Below are 22,767 nucleotides of genomic sequence, written 5' to 3'. Positions count from 1 at the left end.
TATATATATTTGAGACTTTCTGGGTGGGGCTAAGAGGGGAGAGTAAAAAGGAGTGGAAAGAGAGTGAGAAAACAGGGAGATGTGTGTGTTGAGAATTAGAGGCAGGGTGGGGACACACTTTTACACATTCCCAAGCAGCTGCCGCGCCGAGACTTGAAGCGCTTTCAGGTAACTTTTACTCATTCTGTTCTGTTTCTATTTCGGAAAAGTCCTGGATTACCTCACGTACTCTGCGGAACTGTGTTATCAGTCTTATTTGCTATTGTAAAGAAAGATCAAGTTAGCCGAGTGCACTGTAAAAGCGTTGAAGGGCAAAATAAGCACAATAAGTGCGCCAAAGAGGCTGCACATTTAATATAGTCATAATTGTTTTTGTGCAAGTTAGAGTTGTGAGTCGTTTTTGCCTCGCTGGATTCTCGCGCTCTTTCTAAAGTTGTTGACTGCGGTGTCGGGCCTGTGTGTGTGTGCGTGTGTGTGTGTGTGTGTGTAAAACTGAGGGGGTCCCATTTGGGAATGCCCAAACACGTCCAAACAAACGCGCCTTTCTCGTCCACGGAAACTGCGGAAAGCGGTGAAAACGAGAAGATAAGCGAAGATCAGTAGTTTTCAGAGAACGTAATCGGGGAGGAATTGACTTTAAGTTGCTAGAAAATAGGACAGAGTTGTAAAACGAAGCGCTTTGGAGCGTCAAACCGCCTGACTGTGCGACGTGTCTGACTCCAGATGTTGTTCAAAAATCCTCCTGACTCCCGGGGCGTGTTGGGATTCGCATGTAATGGCTCTCTGTCTCTCCCCTCTCTGTTTTCAACGTCTTTCAGTGTTAAATTGTATAACTGGAACTCGTGCTGTGTATTAATTGATGCGTCCTATAAAGCGCGTGTGAGTGGAAAATAAGCAGTGATGTGCATCCGTTCGCATTCCTCTCATTTATCAATTTTCAGAGGGTCACAATGTTGGTGCTGGCAGGGATCGTCGTTTTGCACATCACCACCGTCATCCTACTCCTGGTGGCCACCATTGATAACGTGAGTACTTTTTATTTTCTTACTTACGGGGGTCAGAAGTGATCCCCCCACTAACTGATCTGTACGGATGGCAAAAACAAAGTTGGGAAACAGATTTTCACTGCAGGAGTTTAAAAAATTGCACTGAATGACAAAAGTCCCTGCTAATTTGTTTTCAATTTGGATGATGACATCACAAGAGGCAACAGAACTGAGCTCATGGGTTTGGGTCAGTCAGCCCCTTCAACAATTTATACTCGATGTTTTGCCATTTTAAAAATGCAACCGACTTTGTAAAAACTTTTGCAAAAAGTTAAATAACGTCAACTGAGACGGCCAATGGCCATTTGTATGCACACTAGCAGATTCAGGTTAGGAAAAACATATATTAAAATTTTTTTTAATTTTGGAAATTTACAATAAGCAGATGGCACCCATTTGGTGGAATGGCCCATTTCATGTAATCAGTAGTGAAAGCAAGCCTTTGTGAAAGCTAGACAGCAGCTTTAGCATACATTGCTTCATGTTTTACTTTTTCACTATTAACAGTGGACTGTGAGCAGTTTAAGATCACAGCAATCTGTTCATGTTAGCTGTGGGGTGATAAACACTGATGCTACTTTAACTGAGGGTTGTATTAAATGTCCTTGGATCATTTGAAAGCAAAAAAGAACTTAAGAAACTGAAATCTTATTAAGCTAGCTAAGTCATTACGCACTCTCAGCTTATCAAAATAAAAGCACTTCCTGCTCTGTTCATTCAGAAATTCTACATTCTTGCTCATTTGGTGTCTTTACTGACCTCTGCCCATTATTTTTCACTTCATAGCTTACAAAGGGGTCCTGATGCCAAAAAAAAACATTGACAAATAGAGGGAAGGTTTCATTTATCTTAAGCTGTGTTTTAAAGAATCATTGTTTAATATAGATTTATCCAGTTCACGTTTGATCAGTCTAGATATCTGAAATAAACAATCTTGAAAGTGAAATACATTCCAGATTCCATAAAAACTGTAAAACATCCATGAGTTTACGTTTTAAAGGACACTTCCAAGCAGATGCCAACTTTAGCGTCAGTCTTGGCGAACAGTTAGCCTGTCTCTGTAATCACTTAGTGCAGATCTTTATTCCAGATGTAGAAGTCTCACTATTAGTTGGCCCTTAATTGTGAGACTTAAGTACAATTTCCTTTTCCACTTAGCGATAAGAGTCTCAAAAATAACTATAATGTGGAAAGCTTAAAACACTCCTTCATATTCAGGACTCATGATATTAGCTTACACAAAGACACATGCTAACAACAATGGGATAGCCCTTCAGGAAACATCCTTCACATTGATTAGAAATGTAGTGGATCTATAGTATCAGAAAGTTTTATGATAATATTATTTAACCTATCCCTAGCCCTTAATTATTATTTTTTTTTACATTTTTGGCAAATATTCCTGAAATTCCATGCGGTGTTTTCTACTGCAGCTCCAATGTTGTGGTGTGACAATAAATAACAACATGTAAACACCTCAAAATAAGGAATTTGATTAAAAAATACTGAATAACAAAGAGACAAAAAGACAAATTACATTATCTAAAAGAACCATGATTATTTGCTATATGCCCTATGTGATGTATTTTACAGACAAAAGTGTGTGTGTGTGTGTGTGTGTGTGTGTGTGTGTGTGTGTGCGTGTGTAAAATATTCTCACGAAGACTGTGGATTTTATCTTGACTAAATAATGCTTTACAACAGCAACACAAATAGAAAAACCAAACATGACATGTTGTTTTGTATGTGATTTACCATGTTTAAAGTGAATTTGATTTTACATAAAAGTCTGACTAATCTCATTAAGTTATATCTGTAGCAGAATTTTTTTTAGTTCAGAACAGCCTAAGTTTTCAACATTGCCTTTCCATGCGTCTTTGGCCTCACGGTGCCAGTGTGTAAAGCATCGAGAATAAAGCCTGACTTGAATGTCAAAATATGTTTTCGCCGCCCACTGTGTTGCAGATCTTCAAACCTCCACATGCACAAAAACAAGCAGAGCAATGTGTATAGAATAATAAAAAAAAGCTTTGTAAGAGAACAGTGAATTGGTCTGCCCACACTGATAAACACATACGCACACACACACACACACACACACACCCACACACACACACACACACACACACACACACACACACACATTAGAGGGAAAAACAAGATGAGGAAAGAAACTTTTGCCGGCAATACAACTTCCAAATGTTTGCAATGTAATCATTATGTGCCTCTGTATGTTTTGACGTTTATTCTTGTTTTCAGGCTTGGTGGGTTACTGACACTGAATACACAGACCTGTGGGGCAAGTGGGACTTAATAGGCTTAGACTGGCATTATGGCAATCTGAAGAAATACTCAGATGTCCAATCAGGTTTGAATACAAAAAAAAGAAAAAATTTAACATCAGCGGTGTTAATTGAAAAAGTAAATTTTTTTTCTCTTTAAATCTCACTGCAGACTTCCTCCAGTCGGTGCAGGCCACCTCGGTCCTGGCCTGCGTTTTCACCATCCTGGCCCTGTTTGTGTTCGTGGCTCAGCTGTTTACCCTGCCCAAGGGGCAGAGGTTCATCTTCACTGGCATTTTGCAGCTAATCGCTTGTAAGTAACCTGGAGTCAAATGCAGAATGCTGCTGTGAGAGATATTGATTCATGTCCCTGTTTCATATCGCTGGATTTGGTTCCTTACGGATGCCACATGCTTGGCTGACTGAGGTCAATAATGCCATTAAACCTCGATGCTTTCGGAACGGAACGATGCAGACGGTTGAAAAAAAAATGAAACATTGAAGCAGAAATAAATATGAGATTTTGTAGCATTACGGCTGCACAGTGGCGCAGTTGGTAGAGTTGTTGCCTTGCCCCGGTCTTTCTGCATGGAGTTTGCATGTTCTCCCTGTGCATGCGTGGGTTTTCTCCGGGTACTCCGGTTTCCTCCCACAGTCCAAAAACATGGCTGTCAGGTTAATTGGCCTCTCYAAATTGTCCCTAGGTGTGTGTGTGTGCATGGTTGTTTGTCCTGTCTGTCTCTGTGTTGCCCTGCGACAGACTGGCGACCTGTCGAGGGTGACCCCGCCTCTCGCCCGGTACGCTAGCTGGAGATAGGCACCAGCAACCCTCCCGACCCCACTGAGGGACACAGGTGTAAGAAAATGGATGGATGGATGGATTTTGTAGCATTACAAAAAGTTGCATTATTATTTAGTCATTTAGCCCTAAGACTAAATGACTAAAAAATAATAACAACTTGTTTAAGATCTTGTTTTAAAGGTCAGAGAAAACATGTGATGCTTGAGCTTCCATGCACAGATCAGCTCAAATGAAATGCAAATCCTAAACTGTAAATGACAGCTTATGTTTGCTCATTATGTAGATTGTTATTAAGTTATAAATTGTGAACTCTTCTCTTCCTGGTCCTTCATAGTTACAGCCACATATTCTGACTGCAACAGTAGTTTTGGTTTTTATGTGATAGAGTCACACAGAGTAGCATAAAATTCATTTTTTATACAATTAAACATCTAAAACCACGAGTTGCATTCTTATTCAGTTTCCGTCACCCTGACACCCTAAAATAAAATCCAGTCCAATGAACTGCCTGCAAAAGTCACGTAATTGGCAAACAGAGTCCATGTGTGTGTAATTTAATCTCAGTTTAAATCTGGCTGTTTCACAAAGGCCTAACGGGTTTGTTAGAGAACACAGGTGAACACAGTGACAGACAACTAACAATATACTCCTGAAAACACCATCCCCATGTGAAACATAGTGGTGGTGGCATCATGCTAAGGGAAGCTGACGTTGAACAGAGACAGGAAAGTTGGTTAGAGCAGATTGGTAGAAGAATGGAGCTAAATATACAGCACACCTGGCTGTTAAAGATTTGAGACTAGTCAGAGGTTCAGCTTCAAGCAGAACTACAACATCCTGACAAACACCAAGAAGTTCATCCATGTTTTCAGTCAAAGTCAGGATCAAAATCCAGTTGAGAATCTGTGGCAAGACTTAGAATTTAATGCTTGATATTCTCCACCAAATCTGACAAAGCTTCTACAATTTTGCAAAGAAGAATGGGTAAAAATTCACGTCTGTACATGTTCAAAGCTGGTAGAGACATACCCTAAAAGAATCACAGCTGTAGTTGAGGGAACAGGTCATTCGGCAAAGTATTAACTCATTTTCTTTTTATTAAAAAAAATTGTCCTAAGTTGTGTTGTTGTATCACATAAAACCTAAATGAAATACTTTGAAGTTTGCGTTTGTAAAGTGCCAAAATGTGCAAGAGCTCGTCTCTTTTATAGCCAGATGAGTTGCTGGGAAAACCTTTCACCCTGACTCATTCTGACGCCTAGCAGTTTGTTCCCATCTTGTTTGTTCCTGCAAACAAGATGAGAGATTCATCTATCTGGGAACAGTAACTGTGTTCAGATATCTTCCAGGAGTTTTATCGTCCTTTCCATTGTTTCATCTGTCAGTGCCTTTGGCTGGGCCGCGTTTCCTGTCGATCTGCCAGCTCACTCAGCTCCACAAGCACAACTTTTTAACTGTAGACTCATTAACAAGATCCTCGTAAATTCAACTTGTCTCAGTCCTTTCGGTATGTTTTAAGACAATTTTGTATAACGCACATATGTATCAGATAATGGTTAGGGTTTTTTTTGTATCGCAGGCAACACCCAAAAACTCCTCCAATGTCTTTACAATCCCCAGTGGGGGATACAGAAGGGTGGGTCAGTTTCAGACTCATGTTTCTGTTCGACTAAAGAATTTGACCAGGTGGTATTACACAGAAACATCATCGGCTTTTAGGAATCATGAACTCGCCTCTTTTCATCTCACAGGAAATAAGAAAGTAAAACATTTAAGGCGTTTTAAAGTAAGAGCGACCTCCTCAAATGCTGTGACCGTGTTTGCGTTATTGTGTGAAAGCATGACAATGTAGCAACAATAAACAAGTAGAGGAGAACGGCGTTCAAAATCACTGAGTGTAAAAAAAGATCGTGTCTTAACGTGTTCCTTTTTTTTTCATTTTCATCTCAAAAGCAAAGATTTAGTTGAAGCTTAACTCACCAAACAGCTGCCAGTGAGCTGAGAATGCCTGGGATGTTACATTATTCAAGGCTCCAAAGCTTTGTTGCTTCAGTCACGATTCAAAACAATTGGATTTTTCCATCCTGGAAGCCTCCAGAGGTTTTTTTTTAGTGCACAGCCATGTACTGCAATGCATCGAATAACCACATAAAAAAAATGAAAATGGTATGCATTCTAAACATGACTATAATCAGTGTGATCCTTTTAGATGTTTTGGTGGCAGTTCCTACTTCTAACAGATTGTGTTGGCCCAGATTGTTTAAGGAAATAAACAATCAGCAATCAGCAGGCGACTATATGGACACCTGATGACAAAGAAATAGTTACTGACTGCTTCCTTGAGGACGAACCGCCACAAGAGGTCATTCGTAAAAAAGCTTGCTTGTCACGGAGTGCTTTATCCAGGCATAATTGAAAGTTGAGTGGAAGGAAAACATGTGCTAGGAAAATCTGCACCAGTAATAGGGATAACCACAGTCTGTTCAAAGACATGGAGTAGATTGCTGCAGTGTGGACTGCCGCAAGAGTCAGTGTTTCAAAAACCATCTCAAAGAGAAGCGTTCAGAAAACAGCTTTTTACATTCCTTCTGTTAAGCCAGAGCGTTTTCCAGAGGTCTACAGTCAGTGCAGCCAGACCAAGAACCAAGTAGATGGACATGCTTTCCTGTAGGCCGACATCTTGAAATAGCTGGTACTTACTGGTCTGATGTAAGACTGTAACATTGTGAGAACCTCGGTCTTGTAGTTAGGGTTTGGCTTTGCTTATCATTTACAGCAATCATTAAAAAAAAAAATCATGATAAGAATGTTGACTTAGCGTTGTCAAAATAAATTCAAACTAATGATGCTTAAAATAGCCCCAAACTGTCTGTATTGTTGGCATTGTTAGTTTTACTATTTTCTCCACTGTTTTTTGCATTGAGAGTATCAATAAATATCAATAAATTTCAAAAATATAACTAAATGTAATTACTGTGTGCAGATTAGTGATATAAATCACACTTTTTTGTGTGACTGGTGTCCTAAAGAAGTGCATTACAAGTGGGTATGTATGGGTATGATAACACAAAGTATATCGCTAACCCCTACTTATAATAATCATCGTAATGAACAGAAATAAAAGCTTTTCAAGCTTTTATAATCAGGATCTACATAACATTAATGGTTTTACTGTTTGAACTGAATGGCCTGGCGCTGTACACAAGCCCTCTTTAACAATCTTGTCGCAGTTGATATTTTTCCTTTTCAGAGAAAACATGACTACTTCTAAAAATCTCATCTATGTGCATCATCACTCCCCATTTCCTTCCTTCCTTCTCTCCTGCAGGCCTGTGCATAATGACCGCAGCCTCGATCTACACAGCACAGCTTCACACCACTGAAAAAAAAGGAGGGTACGGGCACAGCTACATCCTGGCGTGGATCTCCTTCGTCCTCACTCTCTTCCTTACCATCACCTACATCGTCCTGCGGAAGAAGAATGACTGAATCGGAGGATGACGGGATCCATGCTCCTTTGTCCTTTCAGTCATATCAAGACTTGTCAGCTTCATCCTCAGTTAGGAATATGTTGGAATGCTAACGAGCCAATACTCTTTGTTTTGATCTTAACAAGTTGGAGTTGGAGAGTGGGACTGTAAGTGGGTAAGATAAGGAGCTTTCATCTGTGTAACCCTAAATAATTAATCATTTATCTCTGCGATGTAGCTACTTGTAGGTCTGGAAACTCAGTCCAGACGTTATCAGTATTTTAAAGTCTGTGTGAAATGTCACTTGCTGTTCTTCTGACTGTACTGACTAGATTTCCGCCGCGCTCATGTCTGATCTGATCATCTAAGTTTAATGTGTGAGTGGAACAGATCCAGTCAGAACTGTTCACACACACCTCATTGGCAGGCATTCAGTATTCCTCAATTTTCAGGTTGCTGAGCTAATTTATAGGTTAAGCAAAAATGTAAACAATCTTGAATTTGTTGTGAATTTTCGCTAATCCGTCCCACACCTACAGGCTCAAATGTATAATTTCGGAACGGATAAAGCAGGCTGAGAAAATAAGGTCCTGGGAATCCATAACCCAATTGGAAATGTGTGTTCTGTGCTTAAAAGATGGGCCTCTGCCTGAAAACCAACTAATTTGAATGAACTCTACCATTTTGATAAGAAGTAACCAGCCAGAATTATACCAAAAGGTCAGTGAGGGTGCATATTTATTTTTGAGTGTTTATAGAACAAACATTTCATTCAAACTCATGCATCAGATTCTTGTCTTCTAAAAATTCCTGAAGCTACATGAGGCATCATCCTGTCCTGGGGAGGGAAAATAAGAAAAATAAAAGAAAAAAATTAATATGAAACTTAGTCCTGTAATTAGCGGATCTAACCTCTGATCAGAATTGCAGTTTATGTTTGAAGCTTATATCCAGGTTTTATTCTGCAGCGTTTGCTGACGTCCTAAGACACGAGCGTTGGGCCATTCATCTTTTCTGTTGCTGAGCTAAAAACTAAAGTTTCTAACAAAGTTCTGATGTGAAAAGATGAGCACCAGAAGAAGCAGCTCCTGGGATATACTGTATTTTAGAAAGATATGTCGAGTGAATCCATCATGTGAGGAAATTGTGTCGTGAGGCTGATGGTTACTACTTCCCTGTACCCCAGAGGGTACAGCGACTTGCCTAAACCGCAATAACAATGAACACTCTTGAAACAAAAGCCTTACTTCACAGAACATTTAATCGTTTCTCATTATTTTACAAGTATGATATATGCCTTTTACGTCTATGTACAATGTAACCAATTATATTTTTGTAGCATTTTGTATTGAGTGTATTTTTCTTAAGCTATGTTTTGTTTTCTGTCTGTAGTCGGCTGCTATCTTATGTAAAGTACGTTTGTACAAGTGAATCTTAAAACGACCCAGGGATGAAGAGCGGAGGTGTTATGTTTTACCATTTAACAGAACTATGCATTAGACAATTTGTTTGTATTTACATTGGAATCTAAGCCATGTCTTTTACTAATAAAGTCAATTAAAACAAACAGAAGCTGTGTTTTACCTCAAACAACCTCACTTTTACATCGAATAAGAATTGGTCCAGGTTGAAATGAGTGAATAAAACATAATATCTCTACCAGAGTTCCTAAACTGTGAAAACAACCCTTCTTCGGGTCTTACAACAGACCGCTCAGAAACGGGAATATTCCATTACACACAGTATTGTTCCCAGAGGAAGTGAGTAAAAGCCAGGCTGTGCTAAATCCCTTGACCAGACGGTGCAATTCGCTCCAGAACCACAAGGTGGAGCAGGTGATTCTGCTCTGCCGTCAGAAAGGGCCTGCAGAAAGAAGCCACAAAAACATGTGATCAATATTGGCAAATGATGGCGAAGCCTGGAAATGCTTCTCTGATGATCACATGATGGGAAGAGACATTTATGAGTGCTCACCACAGCTCAGTCTGCAAGGACTTGAGGGACTCGGTGTCTTTCTCCTGACACGCCATCTGCAGAACAGATCTGCTGTTAGACACCGCACCAATAAAAACACAACTACAGATTCAAATGAGCTTGTTAACGTCTCATATTTCTATGTTTACTGCCTCATAACGAGCTTAGGCAGCATAACAACAACAGAAACTCTTATTTTATTAAGGGTATTTGACATATGCAGAGCCTTGCTGTATTAGTCAAACAGCTTGAACGTTTTCCACTTCTTGTCACATTACAAACGTCTATTTAATTGGGAATTTGGGGAGATTTTTGAGACAGACTGGCACACAGTAATGCATAATTGAGAAGTGGAAGGAAAAGAAAACACTTTTTTTATTTACAAATTAAAACCTGAAAAAGAGTACTTTGTAGAAGTACGAGCACCTTTTGGTGTAATTGCAGCTGCAAACCAACACCGTCAATATATTTAGGTGTAGGCCATTAAAAGACGCAATTGTACTTTGATCAGTCTTTCTACTGTAACTTAAGGCCAGTTGAAAACTTATCACAATATAAGGGTTTCATATCAGTCAATATCAATAATTTTTCATACTTTTTTTTAAATTATTTTAAAAATCTGAAATACAGCCGGCAACCAAAGAGCAAGTGATGCCACCAACATTGCTTAGCTGGCCGTGAGAGCTTGAGTGGATAAAGCCTTTCCTTTGCCTACATCTCCCAGAATGCTCTGTGGTTCTGGATTGCAGTTAAGTGAAAGTATTGAACATTCTGTTGGACATATATTTTATTGATATTAATTGCATGTCTATTGCGGCAGCTAATGCTATTGACTTATTGCCCAGCTCTCTAGCTTTATGTTTAGAGTCTTTTTCCTGCCGGAGGATGAACCTTCGCTGCTAGGAGGAAAAAAAAAACCCAACCCTCTATCATTTTACTTCCACTTCACCATCATGTTGAGCTGATAAAACTCCAATAAACTACTTTGTGGCTGTACAAATAAAAAACACAAAATATTAACTGCGAGAACCTGAAAGATATTATGAAAAGTCTAGCAACATAGGTGTCAAATAGAGAAGAGTAATTATGCTGCCAAAGGGGGAAATGCAACCAAAACATTTATCACTGTCATGTAGAGGCTATGAAAAACAACTTCTGTGTGCGAGGCAGAAAAGGTCAGGAACCTTTTGACTTGGCCAAATGCATGTATCACAAAACTCACCACTACAGACTGCAGAAGCAGGAACACATTCTCAGGCAGGAAGGTCACTGAAAGAGCAAACAGCATTCATATTTAGACCACTGCCAGGGTCATTCGCCTGATTCATGCTCAGAGTTTGACAGGAACTAAAATTGTTCACTTTTTCCCCTCCAACTCTCCCAAACAGTTAAATATTAAGGAGCGCCTACCTTGGCTGTGAGGGTCAAAGGACTCCCATGCGTACCTCTCCAGGGTCTGGGCATGTTCTGGTAGTAACTTCTGAGGTGGAGGCTGCAAAGAAATACACACCCACACACACACTGAGGCAGTTCCATTAAAATGTGATGACCTGCAGCAGCTGAGCTGTTTTAATGCCTGAAAATGCTTTGCTCTTTTACAGCTTTAACGGTTAAGGGTTGTTTATTTGTAAATCAATTGCAGGATAACTGACCTTGATATATTTTACAAAGATGAATAGGCAAAAATTTCACTCTCTTTACATGCAAAGCTGGTAAAAACACTGCCTTCGTAGAACCATCTTCTGCAGCAGAAGGTGGTTCTACAAAGCACGGACTCAGGAAGGCTGACTAAAAATTCCCACCACACTTTTGAAAACAATGTCTCAGTTTCATTTCACCTCACGAATTTGCGCAAGTTTGTTTTGTACTTGGAAAATTCAATTAACAGACTGAAATGTACGATTGCTTATGCATTGTGAAAGACTTGCAGGTGTGTGAATACTTTTAGAAGACCCCAGTGTTTGTCGCAAAAACATGTCAGGAGTGTCTTTACATAACAAGAGCAATTTTTTTCACGAAGCTTACCTCAAGTAACATCAGCAGCAGAACTCTAGATATCTCACATTTTGCTACAATGTCCAGAAAGGCGCCTTTCGATTGAAACAAAAGAAACTGGTCAGCTTTTTCAGTTCAATCACAGGAATAAACAACACTAGAGACAACATAGAACAATACAAAAGTCTGAGCATCTGAGAATGGTGACCAGTAGGCTCTGGTCGGAGCCTCACCAATAGGGCTTGTGGTGCCTGGCAGCTGCAGTCCTCTCTCCTGACACATCAGCTGCATCTCTGTGAACACCGATAAAGCACCGTCATAGTCACCTGCAAATCAGAGGAGTTGAATACAAAGTCAAACATCTGGAATCGAGCCCGACGTACCGCAAACGACATGATCTCATTCGAATGAGCGGACGCAACTCACGTGTGAGGATTTTACACGTGGCCATCTCTCCCATGGACAGCAGAGCTTCTATAGGCGTCTGCGTCTGTAACTCCGCAGCCCTGTGGAAGTGAACGATCGCTTCTCCCGGTCTGTTCATTTCCTATAGAAGTAGGGAGGAAAGACTGATGCGCCATGTGGCTTACGTGACCCTTAAAGCAAAAATGAAAACCTTCTTCATTAATCATACGGGACAGCTGGAAGCAACAATCAAACCTTGAGCGCGTTGCCAAGTTCCAAACACAGGCTTGCTGCCATCACAGGCTGGTTCATCTCAATGTACACCTGTAACACATTTTCACATCAGCATTCAGTCACAGCCCAAGTATGCAGTCAGACTCCCATCTGTTTTCAGATTTTACACCGAACGGAGTTCTGCTGTTGTTACGCAGCCGACCTTAATGGCAAAACTGTAGCAGTTGAGGGCAGCTTGAAGGTGTTCGTCGAAGCCCGGAGCCTGCAGGGCTCTGATCTCCTTCTCAGATGACAGAAAGAGACGCGCAGCGTCAGTTAAGGCCAGCGCTTCTCCAGGAGCGTTAAACAGGGTCTGCTCGCACCTGTACAGAAATAAAAAAAATACATATATGGAGCTGAATGCAAAAGTGATTTGAGTCATTTTGAAATTGTCACATTTATTGGTCGCTGAAAAAAATCAGTGACCCAGCGTTATTTTCCAAAATGATAAAACAATTTTCTGTAAGCATCTTTAAGGAAAACTTTCACTGAAGCAGCTGAATCTACATAGTTAGAGCTACAGCAAAGTCAGGCAATAATGTTGGACTCAAGTCCTTACTGTAAACTGCAACTTCAGGTACTTCCAGTAGAGAGTGCTGTCCATATGCAACTGGCATCTTAAAATCCAAGACATCCATCCAACTCAGCTTATTTGAAATCTGGTTGCCGAGGTAACAGGTGGTTCAGAAGAAAAATTCAGAAATCCTCCCTCCCCAGTGATGCTTTACAGCTCATTCTGGGGGATTTCAGGACCTTTTAAATAAATCCTTTCGAAGCAGAGAAGCAGCGGCTCTACTACAAGTTCCTCTGATAGAGCACATCAACCTGTCTCTAAAGCTGAGTCCAGTCATCCTGTCATGGAAGCTCATCTTTTAGTCACGTTTCTTATGACCATAGGTAAGGGTCAGAACGTAAACACAGAGGTTTAAAAAAAAAAAAGGAAAGAAGTGTGCATAAGAGTACTATAATGTAGTACAAATATTTTTCTAAAACGGCCCCAATTACAAGTGAAAAAATAGAGCTAAATTTTCATTTATGCTGCACTTTTAGAATAATAATCAATAAAAGCAAATATGGTGTCATGTTATAATTCAACGCTCAAATGTTTGGAACCTTTGCACTTTTTAACCTTGCTATTTTGCAAGCTCATTACAAATGGACAGCTGGAAGCAAGGCTGTTAATACCTGATATTTAGATGCGTCTTTGTATTTGTTCCGAGTAGAATAGTCTCGACTAAAATTACCACAGTTTGAAGGTAGCAGACACACGACTGGTCCAACCTCTGAGTGCAGCTGCCAGCTTTGATCAGCCCCCATGTAGCTGCTCATGCATGGCACATTGCTGTTGCGTAACAAAATTTACCTAGGTATAACTTCGCTTAGTTTTTTAGACCACTTCAGACTTAGAAAACTTAGAACACTTTAAACCAGGTTCATCTGGCAGCAGTAAGACGCTTTATCTGCCATGTTTGTTTCGAAAGAATAGCTTAGAGTCAGCCAAAGACTGGAGCCAAACTCAGCTGACTCACACAGCAAACACTCCGAGACACAAATACTGCTGCAGGTAGTAAAACAAAATTAAATACATGTAACGATGTAGACAAAAATATGGACATAGATGCATTATTATAGTGGGTGTCAAATACATAAACCTGTTAGCCTTTAGTCCCATACATTCACGATCAGATCACTCAGATCCAATAACATCAAATATCAACAATACTTTCAATAAGTCAATATAACCCTCTGAAGAAAACGTCCCAAAATCTCTCATTGTGTCGCCATCACAACCAACTGAACGGCAGACTGAAATAACCATAAAGAGGTCCAAACAACATTAAAATTCAACCTTAGCCGTGTGCGCTCACCGAGCCATGGCCAGGTTACAGAAGGCCGCATACTGAAGACAGTCCTGCTGCTTCAGCTCCTTCGCCAGCTGACCTGGAAGCACGCACGCAGAAGGAAAAAAATCAATGAAACAGAAGAGGCAAACAGTGAAACTGTTCTAAAACATCTGCTCCCCGTTATCACAGGGGCAGACCAAGTGACAGCGCTGGTGTCCTGTTCAGACATTTCTCACCCTAAGAGAGCTGTTAAAGATATTTGTGGAAAAAATGAGGGTCGTGTGCAGGATACACACAACCTTCATCCTGAAAAACAGGACAGCTAAACTGAAAGGAAAGGAAAGACACACGATGAAGAATTAAAGCAAGCTTTTTTCTGTCCATGTTGAGCAAACACATATTAAATCTGTTCTTTGTACTTTAATATAGCAGTAGTACCTTTATGCTAATTACTTTTGCTGTTGCCCTGTGATCAGTTCGGTCTTTAGGGTCATGATAAACAACCCGTGGCACAATTATTCTATTCTTTACTTAAATATTGTAAACGTTATTTCCTGTCAGCTCTGTGGCAGCTATAAGCTGCTAAGAAACCAGACGATATAAAATTATATCAGTCAAAACTGTCTCACAAAGAGACAGATTTTCAGCTCTTCTTCTTGGTTTGACTTGATCCATCTCAATCTTTAACTGTTGCTACAATTAAAACCTATGTAGCCATGGAGATGAATCTGTCTCTGACAATCTGCAGACGCAGAGTTTGACAACCATGACAAGAAAATGCCTCTTTGTGTCTATTTTCTGTTTCAGGTAACTGCTCCACTGGAGCCTTGACAGCCTCCTGATGAACATCTTTGTTTGGCCAGGAAACTTGGTAGAAGAGAAAAACAGAACAGACTAACTCAATGGGACTTAAGTTATTTGAGCCTTTTATAGACGTTTGTTAAGATTCATAATAGTCATTTTCTAATATAAAGGCAGTTCTAAAAGCAGCAGGTTACAAGTTTCTGCTAAGTTTTGGCAAACATTACTGCTAGAAGAAAGAAAAAAAATCTTATTCATAAAGAAAAGTTTTCTATGTAAGGACTAATTATCAATATGACACAAGATACATTTTTAAGAAGCTATACAGGAGGAAAAAAAAACATCTATCTCATGGAAGCGAATGTACCCGGCTGCCATCGACAGCAGATAATCTTCAATTATGGATACGGATCGACTCACCAAACTGTTCACTGGCTTCAGCTACATTTGGCTTTCGAAGAAAACGTCTGCAATGAGAAAGCAAGATTAAGTTTTGACCTGTTATGTGTTACAGGGCTTAAATCTGACAGTGATGAAGACTTAAGAGTTTGATTAGGGATACATGAAATATAGCAACATGTCAATATCAGTGCACACAATAATAAGGCAAAGGGTTGTTTGGAATGAGGTAATACTTTGCATGCCAATAAACCTACTGAATGTAGTCTCAATGCAGTTAAATGTTCACACCTGACAGATTACAATACCAAACATGATACAGGTCACATCACACAATGTTGGAAGCACAGATTAGAAATAGAAGAGTGAAAAATATGGGGATTTAGAGCAAATGATGTTGCCATCTTAATGATTACCAATCATTGCAAACATGTGATTTTCTAATATTGTGAAGCCCAACTTTAATGCAGCATATATTTATTGAAACCTGGAAACAAACATGTTTCACAGAAATATTAATACTGTAAAATACCTCAATAAACCCCAAAAGTTCAAGGAGTCAGAGAGTGATAGTATTACCTTAGAGTGTTTCTTAAAACAAAAACAGCAAACAAATTGTGAAATTAACTGATTAATTTTAAGCATGACAACAGCTTACCTCTTAGATAAGAACACAGAGAGTAATGGGGGTAGAGATCAAGCAATAGAAACAACATCTCTTTTCCTTTTACTTTATATAGCTGATCAATATTTGGATTAATTTAATAACTTACATGGCTGTCAGCAGAAATATCAACAAATGCTTAGATATTTGATTACATTAACAAACTAGTAGTCCAATATTATTTTTAAGATTAAAAATAAGCAACCAGGGTGAGGGTTAAAATCTACTCTTTTTTTTCTTGCTCTAATTTTAACACAATTGTTATGCAAGAAAAATGCATTTGGTCACATTCATGTTATTCTTCTTGGTCTTACACCTCAACATTTTGAAGTCTGACATTTCTATTACATTTCTTTTGTGGTTGATGTGTCTAACGATGAACGTTTGGGAGCATGTTTTTCTGAAATCAAACCAGCGACTACCACTAACTAATAAAGGTAAAGCTTACTCAATAAAAGGAATAAACGTCAAAGCTAACGTCAAGTTAATAAAAATAAGCAAACACATGTATTGCACAGATAATGGGGAAAAAAATGACAGAAACGGACAGCGACCGCTAGCTTTGACTGTTAGCATTAGCCTTCAATGCTACATATAGCAATCAAGACAATAAACGTTATTGTTCTTAACGTTGTCTAGTCATTCCTTTCAACCTCACAGTGAAACAAAGTAAGTTAAAGTCTTACTGACTTCTTCAATTTATTTGACACAGCTCTGTATCTCGCCAGAAAATCGCCTTCCGCAGCCATGATAGACACAGCTAAACAAACCAAACCAGGAAGTCATTCTGACAGGAGCTTTGCGATTGGCTCACTGAAGGTTTTCTCAAGGTTTCATTGGCTGGCGTATGCCGAATGAGTAGCGCGTGTCCCAACAGGAAATGTCCAAAAACAGAGCTTCTAAGCTGATGCATCTAAACAACAGGTAATGTTATTACGGTATTATCCATCCTTTAAAATCTGTATATTCGGCGGTGGTTACAGAGGCTTTTATTAACATATCAAGTTAAATAGTTTGTATGATGTAAATTAACAGTCACATGATTATAATAGTTTCTCCTTTTTCCTTCTTGTTTTCTCCACTGTCACTCCTTTATGGTGATTTGACGTAGAAAGTAGCTCCTTAGTTTTGGCAACATAACAATGACGTGGTTTAACAGCAAAAATGTGTTTGCTGCTGTGATGTTAAAGAATGATATGCCCTAAGTAATAGTAAAAAATTCCAGTAAAATATATTTAGTGATGCATGATGCTCGCCTCAAGCGGAGTTAGATGAATACCTCCAAACAAAAAATCATAAAATCAATACTTTATATTAGACCTTTGATGTTAAATAAAGTTACCAGTATGTATCTGAAGATACTTATATAAGTATATCTGTATCATACTATGGGAGAAATGACTAGGTACTGCTGACATGCTGTGCATTTCTTGCTGACTGCTGGTCATGTTGGTTTGTAGGCATTTTTAAATGGTACTGGCAGTGCCAATAGGTGTCAATATATCGAATAAAACATATTGTCCATAGTCATATGCAAGTATATCAACGACACCCAAACTAAACCACTACACCGCAAGCAAACAATTGCAAATATCTGCTCATAATCCCTGCGTATGAAATAATGTCACAAGAACACAAAAAACTACAGTAAATGAAATATCTGTTACTGATTCAGCAATATTTATTATATCCAGCTATCAGATGTATAACAATGTGACGCAAGATCTAGGATTCTTCATTTAAATACAAGTTACTCTTAATACTTTTGTTTATTTATTATTTACACAGTTTTATTGAAATATTTGTTGCAGATGTTTGTTTTTTTTATCTTTTGCTTTTACTTTTCTTGAAATATCTCCTAACTTGTTCCTGCCAAATGTGACAGTGAAAAGCACTGATGTTTAGCTCGGTCCTATGAAGCGAAATCAGTCAAACCCAGTTTATTTAACTCAAAAGTTCTCATAAACAGACTCAAAGATGCCTTCATCCTGGTATTCGGCAATTTGCTCCGCCTGTGGGGGACAGAGCAGGAGACGGAGCAGTTATGGGTTTTATGTTGACATTAATTATTTCACTATTGACATCAAACATTTTAGGATTGCTAAAGAGTACCTTTTTTGGGGCATTTACTCGCTTTTCGTTGGCAGCTGAGTGATCCAGCACATCATAAATAGACCTGGGCCGAGCCTCCAGACTCTGACGGGTTCAAGAATGATTAACCAAAATAAACTCATAAAACCATGGCAGATGGAGAACAAAAAGAGATGAGTGGGGAAAAAAATGTATGCTTACGGCATAGAACGAAGAAGACTGAGCTGCTGCCATGTCCATGTTGTCTTCCTCTTTTTCTTTCTCCTTCCTTTCTTCTGTGTTCTGCTTGTGTGTTCTGCTGGTGGCCAGAGATCCAGACTGTGTCTCCTTCTAATTGGAGAGAAGTTTATTGGTCACAGGCTAACATGAAACAGATGTAGGATAAGTATTTCTCTAAAATGTTTATATGTTTATTTGTATGTATGTATGTATGTATGTATGTATGTATGTATGTATGTGTCTGTATACATCCATGACTGTATGTAGTATGCACATAAATTTGGGTATATGTTTTTTTAACAGTTGCAGATTAAAAACACCTTATACTTTATTAGCATATAAACTCATCATTAACATTAACTTTAATCCCAATCCAGTGTCGAATAGGTAACAAGTACAAATGATTGAAGTTGTTCTGTTTTGCGTGGGCTGCATGGTGGTGCTATTATTAACGCTGCTGCTTTGTGCAATAAAAGTGCTGTGGCCAAAATGGGGCTTTTCTAAATAGAGTTTGCATGTTCTCCTCTTGCATGTGTGGGTTTTCTCTTGTGATTCAGTCAGTTTTCCTCCCACCGTTTAAAATTTTGGATGTGTCTAAGTTAGATATGAGTGTGTGTCTTGCGTGTGTGCGTGTACTCCCATGTTTTTTTGTACCTTTCTAAATGCAGGAAATTCTGTACAGATTTTGTAACATCCCAATATGAGACAAAAAGCAACACTTACATCTTGCGACGTGCTGCTTCTTAACCTAAATCTTACCCAATGTCCTCTGAAGACATACACAGAGGCAAACACACTGAAGACCAGCAGCACGCCCGTGAAGACAGCCATCATGAAGACCTCTGTGTAGTCCGGCTTCTGCGGCTCCCTGTAGGCTTTAGATGGAAAAAACACATGGTCAGTCTGTGCTGGAATGCAGCAACACTGGATGGCAGAGGTTGACTTATAGATTCCCCATCTGGTGGGAAGATACTTGTGATCAAAGAAGCTGTTGCTCCTGATGTCACCAAGTTTTGACTGAAGGCATTTTTCAGTGTAGGATTTTGAAACTGGTTGTTTCCAAAAACAGAATGTGCTCAACACAGTCAGGCTGAGAATCTGCCTTCTGGTTTCATGCAAAAAAAAAAAAAAAAAGAAAAAAGTGTGTACTCCCTTAAACTATTTTCATAATTCGAGGATTATAGTTGATTTAGGATGATAAAAACATTTAAAAACTGGTCATGTGCTGGCTAAAATTAGCTTGATCTTTTGATAAAGGCTCCTGTGGCAGATTGAGAACAAAGGGAATGTGATGTGCTTAGAGATGGAAGTTGGGCAGCAAATCCAGTTGATGTTGTAACTATAAGAAACAACTCCACCACTGTTTGGCTACTATTGCTCAGCTGCTGGATAAGAGGGGGGATTATTTACAGCTGCATACCCAGCATGTGCATATGCATGAAAGAGAGTGCTATGTTTTCTATGACTGTCCCTATATATCTGGTGGACTGGCAGGCTGGTAGCTTTGATAATCAAAGAAGAAGAGAAAGAAATTTTTATTTCACTATATATTTTGAATATACACTTGTTAAATGGCAATGTGTTGTTGGTTACGTGTTTCTTCTTGAAACTTAGATGGAAGTTGGAAACCATGATGCAGTCGTATAAACAATAGATGCATGTTTATGTGTTTGCATAAAAGGAAAACAAAGGCTACATTTACATTGGTTTGTAGCTTGAACCCTTCTGTGCTTGTTTCACAAACATTTGTAATACAAATGTTTGTGAAAACTAACATCGTATTTGCTGGAGTCACATTCAGAGGATCTGGTTTTTACAAAATCAAACATCTTCATGTAGGTATGTGGATGAAAGGAACTCTGTGTACCCTGATGTCTTGTTAATGCTTACCTGTCACCCGAATAAACCACTTCACCTCAGCCGAATTACTTTTGCAACTGTACAATCCTGAACTGCTCAGGTTTTTCAGATCCAGCTGTAGGTGTTCCCCTACTGAAAGGTCGATCATAATTTTGCTTATCTGTTGTCCATTTGGGTCGTAGCATGTCAAATATTCTGAAGTTTCGTTGGTAATTTTATGGATGGTGCCATGAATTGTGAGATCTTCGCCGGAGAAGGCCACAAACACAGCGGTGTTCAGCATTATCTCTGCAGTTTAGACACAAAAGAAGTTCATGTTACTCCTAAATAATGAGATTAGAGATGAATAAGGCTCTGATCACTTAGCTGGTAATTTCTAAATACTTCATGCTAAATACGTCATGCCGTCTGAACATTCTCACATCTGGTCAAGTTACAATCTCAACTTTCAATGCATTTTATTGGGATTTTACATGACAGAGTGACACAAAGTAGCATTTTGATGTGGCAGAAAATAATGCATGGTTTAGACAATTGATGTCCATGGTTGGTAGAACCAAGTTCAACCTCAAAATGGCTGCATATTTCTGAGTTATGCCTCGAATAGTCTAGCAAATCTTGAGGATGAAAGTTTTGTCCTTTTTATTCCACAAATAAAACCTGAATCTCAGTCAGATTTACAGAGAAGAGTCCGTAAATGCAATTTTCAAGTCTTTCTAGGATCACCCTGTATTTAACTCTACTATCAGTGAATTAAATAACTCACTGATTTTCTTCACCTTCATGGGGGTGAAGAAAATCACCCCCATGGCATGGAGCTGCCACCACCATGCTAAGCTGGTGGAATGCTGTGTTCATGGTGATGTGGGGAAACTTAAGTTTTAAATTTCCTTTGACCAGAGAGAAACGAATTTGTGTTTTCTAGATAGATTAAGGTAAACTGCATGCAGTATGCCTGTATTTATGGAGTGCACAACTAGATCATTGTATGAACCGTGGATCTCTGCAGCTCCTCCAGAGTTACCAAAAGCTTTTTGGCTTCTTTTCCGATTAATGTTCTCTTTGCCCCTCCTGTCAGTTCAGATATGTCACATAAAAGTATTACTGATTAAACTTGAAAAATTATGTAGCTTTATGTTATTAAAGCTAGAGTTTAATCAGTAATACTTTTGTAACAAATTTATGTCAGATCATGATTTCTTGGTTAATCTCAAGTTGCCATAACGAAGACATTTTTAATCATGTCAACTTTGTATTAAAAGTGTCATTATTTACCAAATGCCACTTTATGACAACAGTAATAAATATTCATGAAGACTTATTCATGTTCATGGCAGGTGTTATGTCATGTTTATGACAGTGTCATGATAGTCTTATTCACAACCCGTCAAATAAAGTGCTACCGATGAAATTACGCAGAAATGGAAAGTATTTATTTAGAGAAGCAACGAGTTGCATTCAGTTTTTTTTAGTATTATCAGAGTAAAGAGAGCTGAATCAAAAATGTGTGTTAAGCTTCTCATTTTTACTTTGAAATAATGTTTAAAATTAGAAATAGTTTTCCTTCTTTTTTATTTATTTATTTAGCACTTTTATGTTGTTTTATCAAGTCAAATTCCAAAAAAGTTGCTTTGTGGTTGACAAAATATTTAAAAAAATATTTATAGAAAACTGTAAACAGCACTAAACAAGAGTTACTTTATCATATTAAATATAGGTTTCAATTTTTAAAAATTCTGACCCATGAAACAAATTTTTTTTAAACATTTTTATGACATTTACAAACCTTAGAAGAAAGTTAAAAATAAGTAATTGTGACTAATGTGACACTAAACAAATGCATATTTGATGAGGAAGACGTCAGCCATGACTCCTGTAGCGATCTGAATCGGCCTATGCAATATTGAGAAAGCATTTTCACAGTCTTACCTATTCCATTCATTCCTTTACACACAGAAGGGAAGGAACATAGAAATATCCAAGCCAAAGTAAAGGAAAAATGCCAGAAGTATTGAGCTTCCATGTCAGGGAAGTTATCAGCCGTCTGGACGGGTTTGCGCCAAATGTCTCCTCTCTCTCTGTCTTGGTGAATAAACAGCAGCGGGTTTCCTGACAGCAACAAAACCACTACTTCCTCATAAAAATGTTCATTTTTCAGGAACCTGCTTCAACTGGACATTAAAGGGCCAGAACACAAACATAATGAGACCTTCCATCTCTGGCAGCTTGCATTAAACACAAAGGCCTGATTCCTGATGTGACCTGCTCTGAGTTGTGGTAAAAAAACAAATAAAAAAAAAAAAACAAATAAAGAGTTTCTGGCTGCTGCATTTTAGTCAGTTTCTAGGGGTGAATTGCTGTGTTGGCTTTCTACCACAGTGAGACAGTGTTGGAGGAGTAACTGCGTGAGTATGCTCATGTGGTTAGAGCTTCTCTGTGTTTGATGTTGCAATTTTACTTGTGTTAACATGAACCAGGTTCTTTCATTGCTGTCGCTTTCTGATGAAGTTTTGGGATGTTGGAAAATTAACAGCAGGAGTTTTCATGCCCAAGTTCATTTGGTGGTCTTGTTTTTCATCTGACCTCCCTCCTCCTCTTCCTCCCCTCTGCTTGACTTTTGCACCACATTTTTCTCTGGGGGC

General features: G+C 38.9%; 3 protein-coding genes across 4 annotated transcripts; 1 reads left to right on the top strand and 2 right to left on the bottom strand.

Annotated features, from left to right (window-relative positions):
* The first annotated feature begins 61 nt into the window (after positions 1-61).
* On the top strand, positions 62-9,167 carry LOC103468765 (epithelial membrane protein 1). The gene is made up of 5 exons (XM_008416062.2): positions 62-168; positions 942-1,025; positions 3,306-3,414; positions 3,501-3,641; positions 7,459-9,167. Exons 2-5 carry the CDS (start codon positions 951-953, stop codon positions 7,617-7,619), a joined length of 486 nt encoding a protein of 161 aa, XP_008414284.1. The 5' UTR covers positions 62-168; positions 942-950; the 3' UTR covers positions 7,620-9,167.
* On the bottom strand, positions 8,844-16,752 carry f8a (coagulation factor VIII associated). The gene is made up of 12 exons (XM_008416050.2): positions 16,646-16,752; positions 15,313-15,359; positions 14,116-14,188; positions 12,411-12,570; positions 12,230-12,298; positions 11,996-12,116; positions 11,803-11,895; positions 11,600-11,664; positions 10,985-11,066; positions 10,797-10,843; positions 9,575-9,630; positions 8,844-9,463 (listed from the first exon to the last, which is right to left on the bottom strand). The coding sequence occupies exons 1-12, from the start codon at positions 16,702-16,704 to the stop codon at positions 9,382-9,384; spliced, it is 954 nt and encodes a 317-aa protein (XP_008414272.1). The 5' UTR covers positions 16,705-16,752; the 3' UTR covers positions 8,844-9,381.
* An 864-nt stretch (positions 16,753-17,616) lies between these two features.
* Positions 17,617-22,360, bottom strand: nfam1 (NFAT activating protein with ITAM motif 1). Of its 2 annotated transcripts, none has more exons than XM_008416079.2 (6): positions 22,055-22,360; positions 20,156-20,413; positions 19,025-19,140; positions 18,248-18,373; positions 18,068-18,151; positions 17,617-17,967 (listed from the first exon to the last, which is right to left on the bottom strand). In XM_008416079.2, the coding sequence occupies exons 1-6, from the start codon at positions 22,146-22,148 to the stop codon at positions 17,905-17,907; spliced, it is 741 nt and encodes a 246-aa protein (XP_008414301.1). In that variant the 5' UTR covers positions 22,149-22,360; the 3' UTR covers positions 17,617-17,904. The 2 variants fall into 2 exon arrangements, with proteins under 2 accessions (XP_008414301.1, XP_008414292.1); XM_008416070.2 differs by having other exon boundaries at positions 18,248-18,376; positions 22,055-22,358.
* Positions 22,361-22,767: the final 407 nt, after the last annotated feature.

The sequence above is a fragment of the Poecilia reticulata genome, linkage group LG1 (genome assembly GCF_000633615.1).
Source record: "Poecilia reticulata strain Guanapo linkage group LG1, Guppy_female_1.0+MT, whole genome shotgun sequence".
NCBI classification, from domain to species: Eukaryota; Metazoa; Chordata; class Actinopteri; order Cyprinodontiformes; family Poeciliidae; genus Poecilia; species Poecilia reticulata.
The sequence above is the reverse complement of the archived record's forward strand: the minus strand, read 5'-3'. Positions and strand labels throughout refer to the sequence as shown.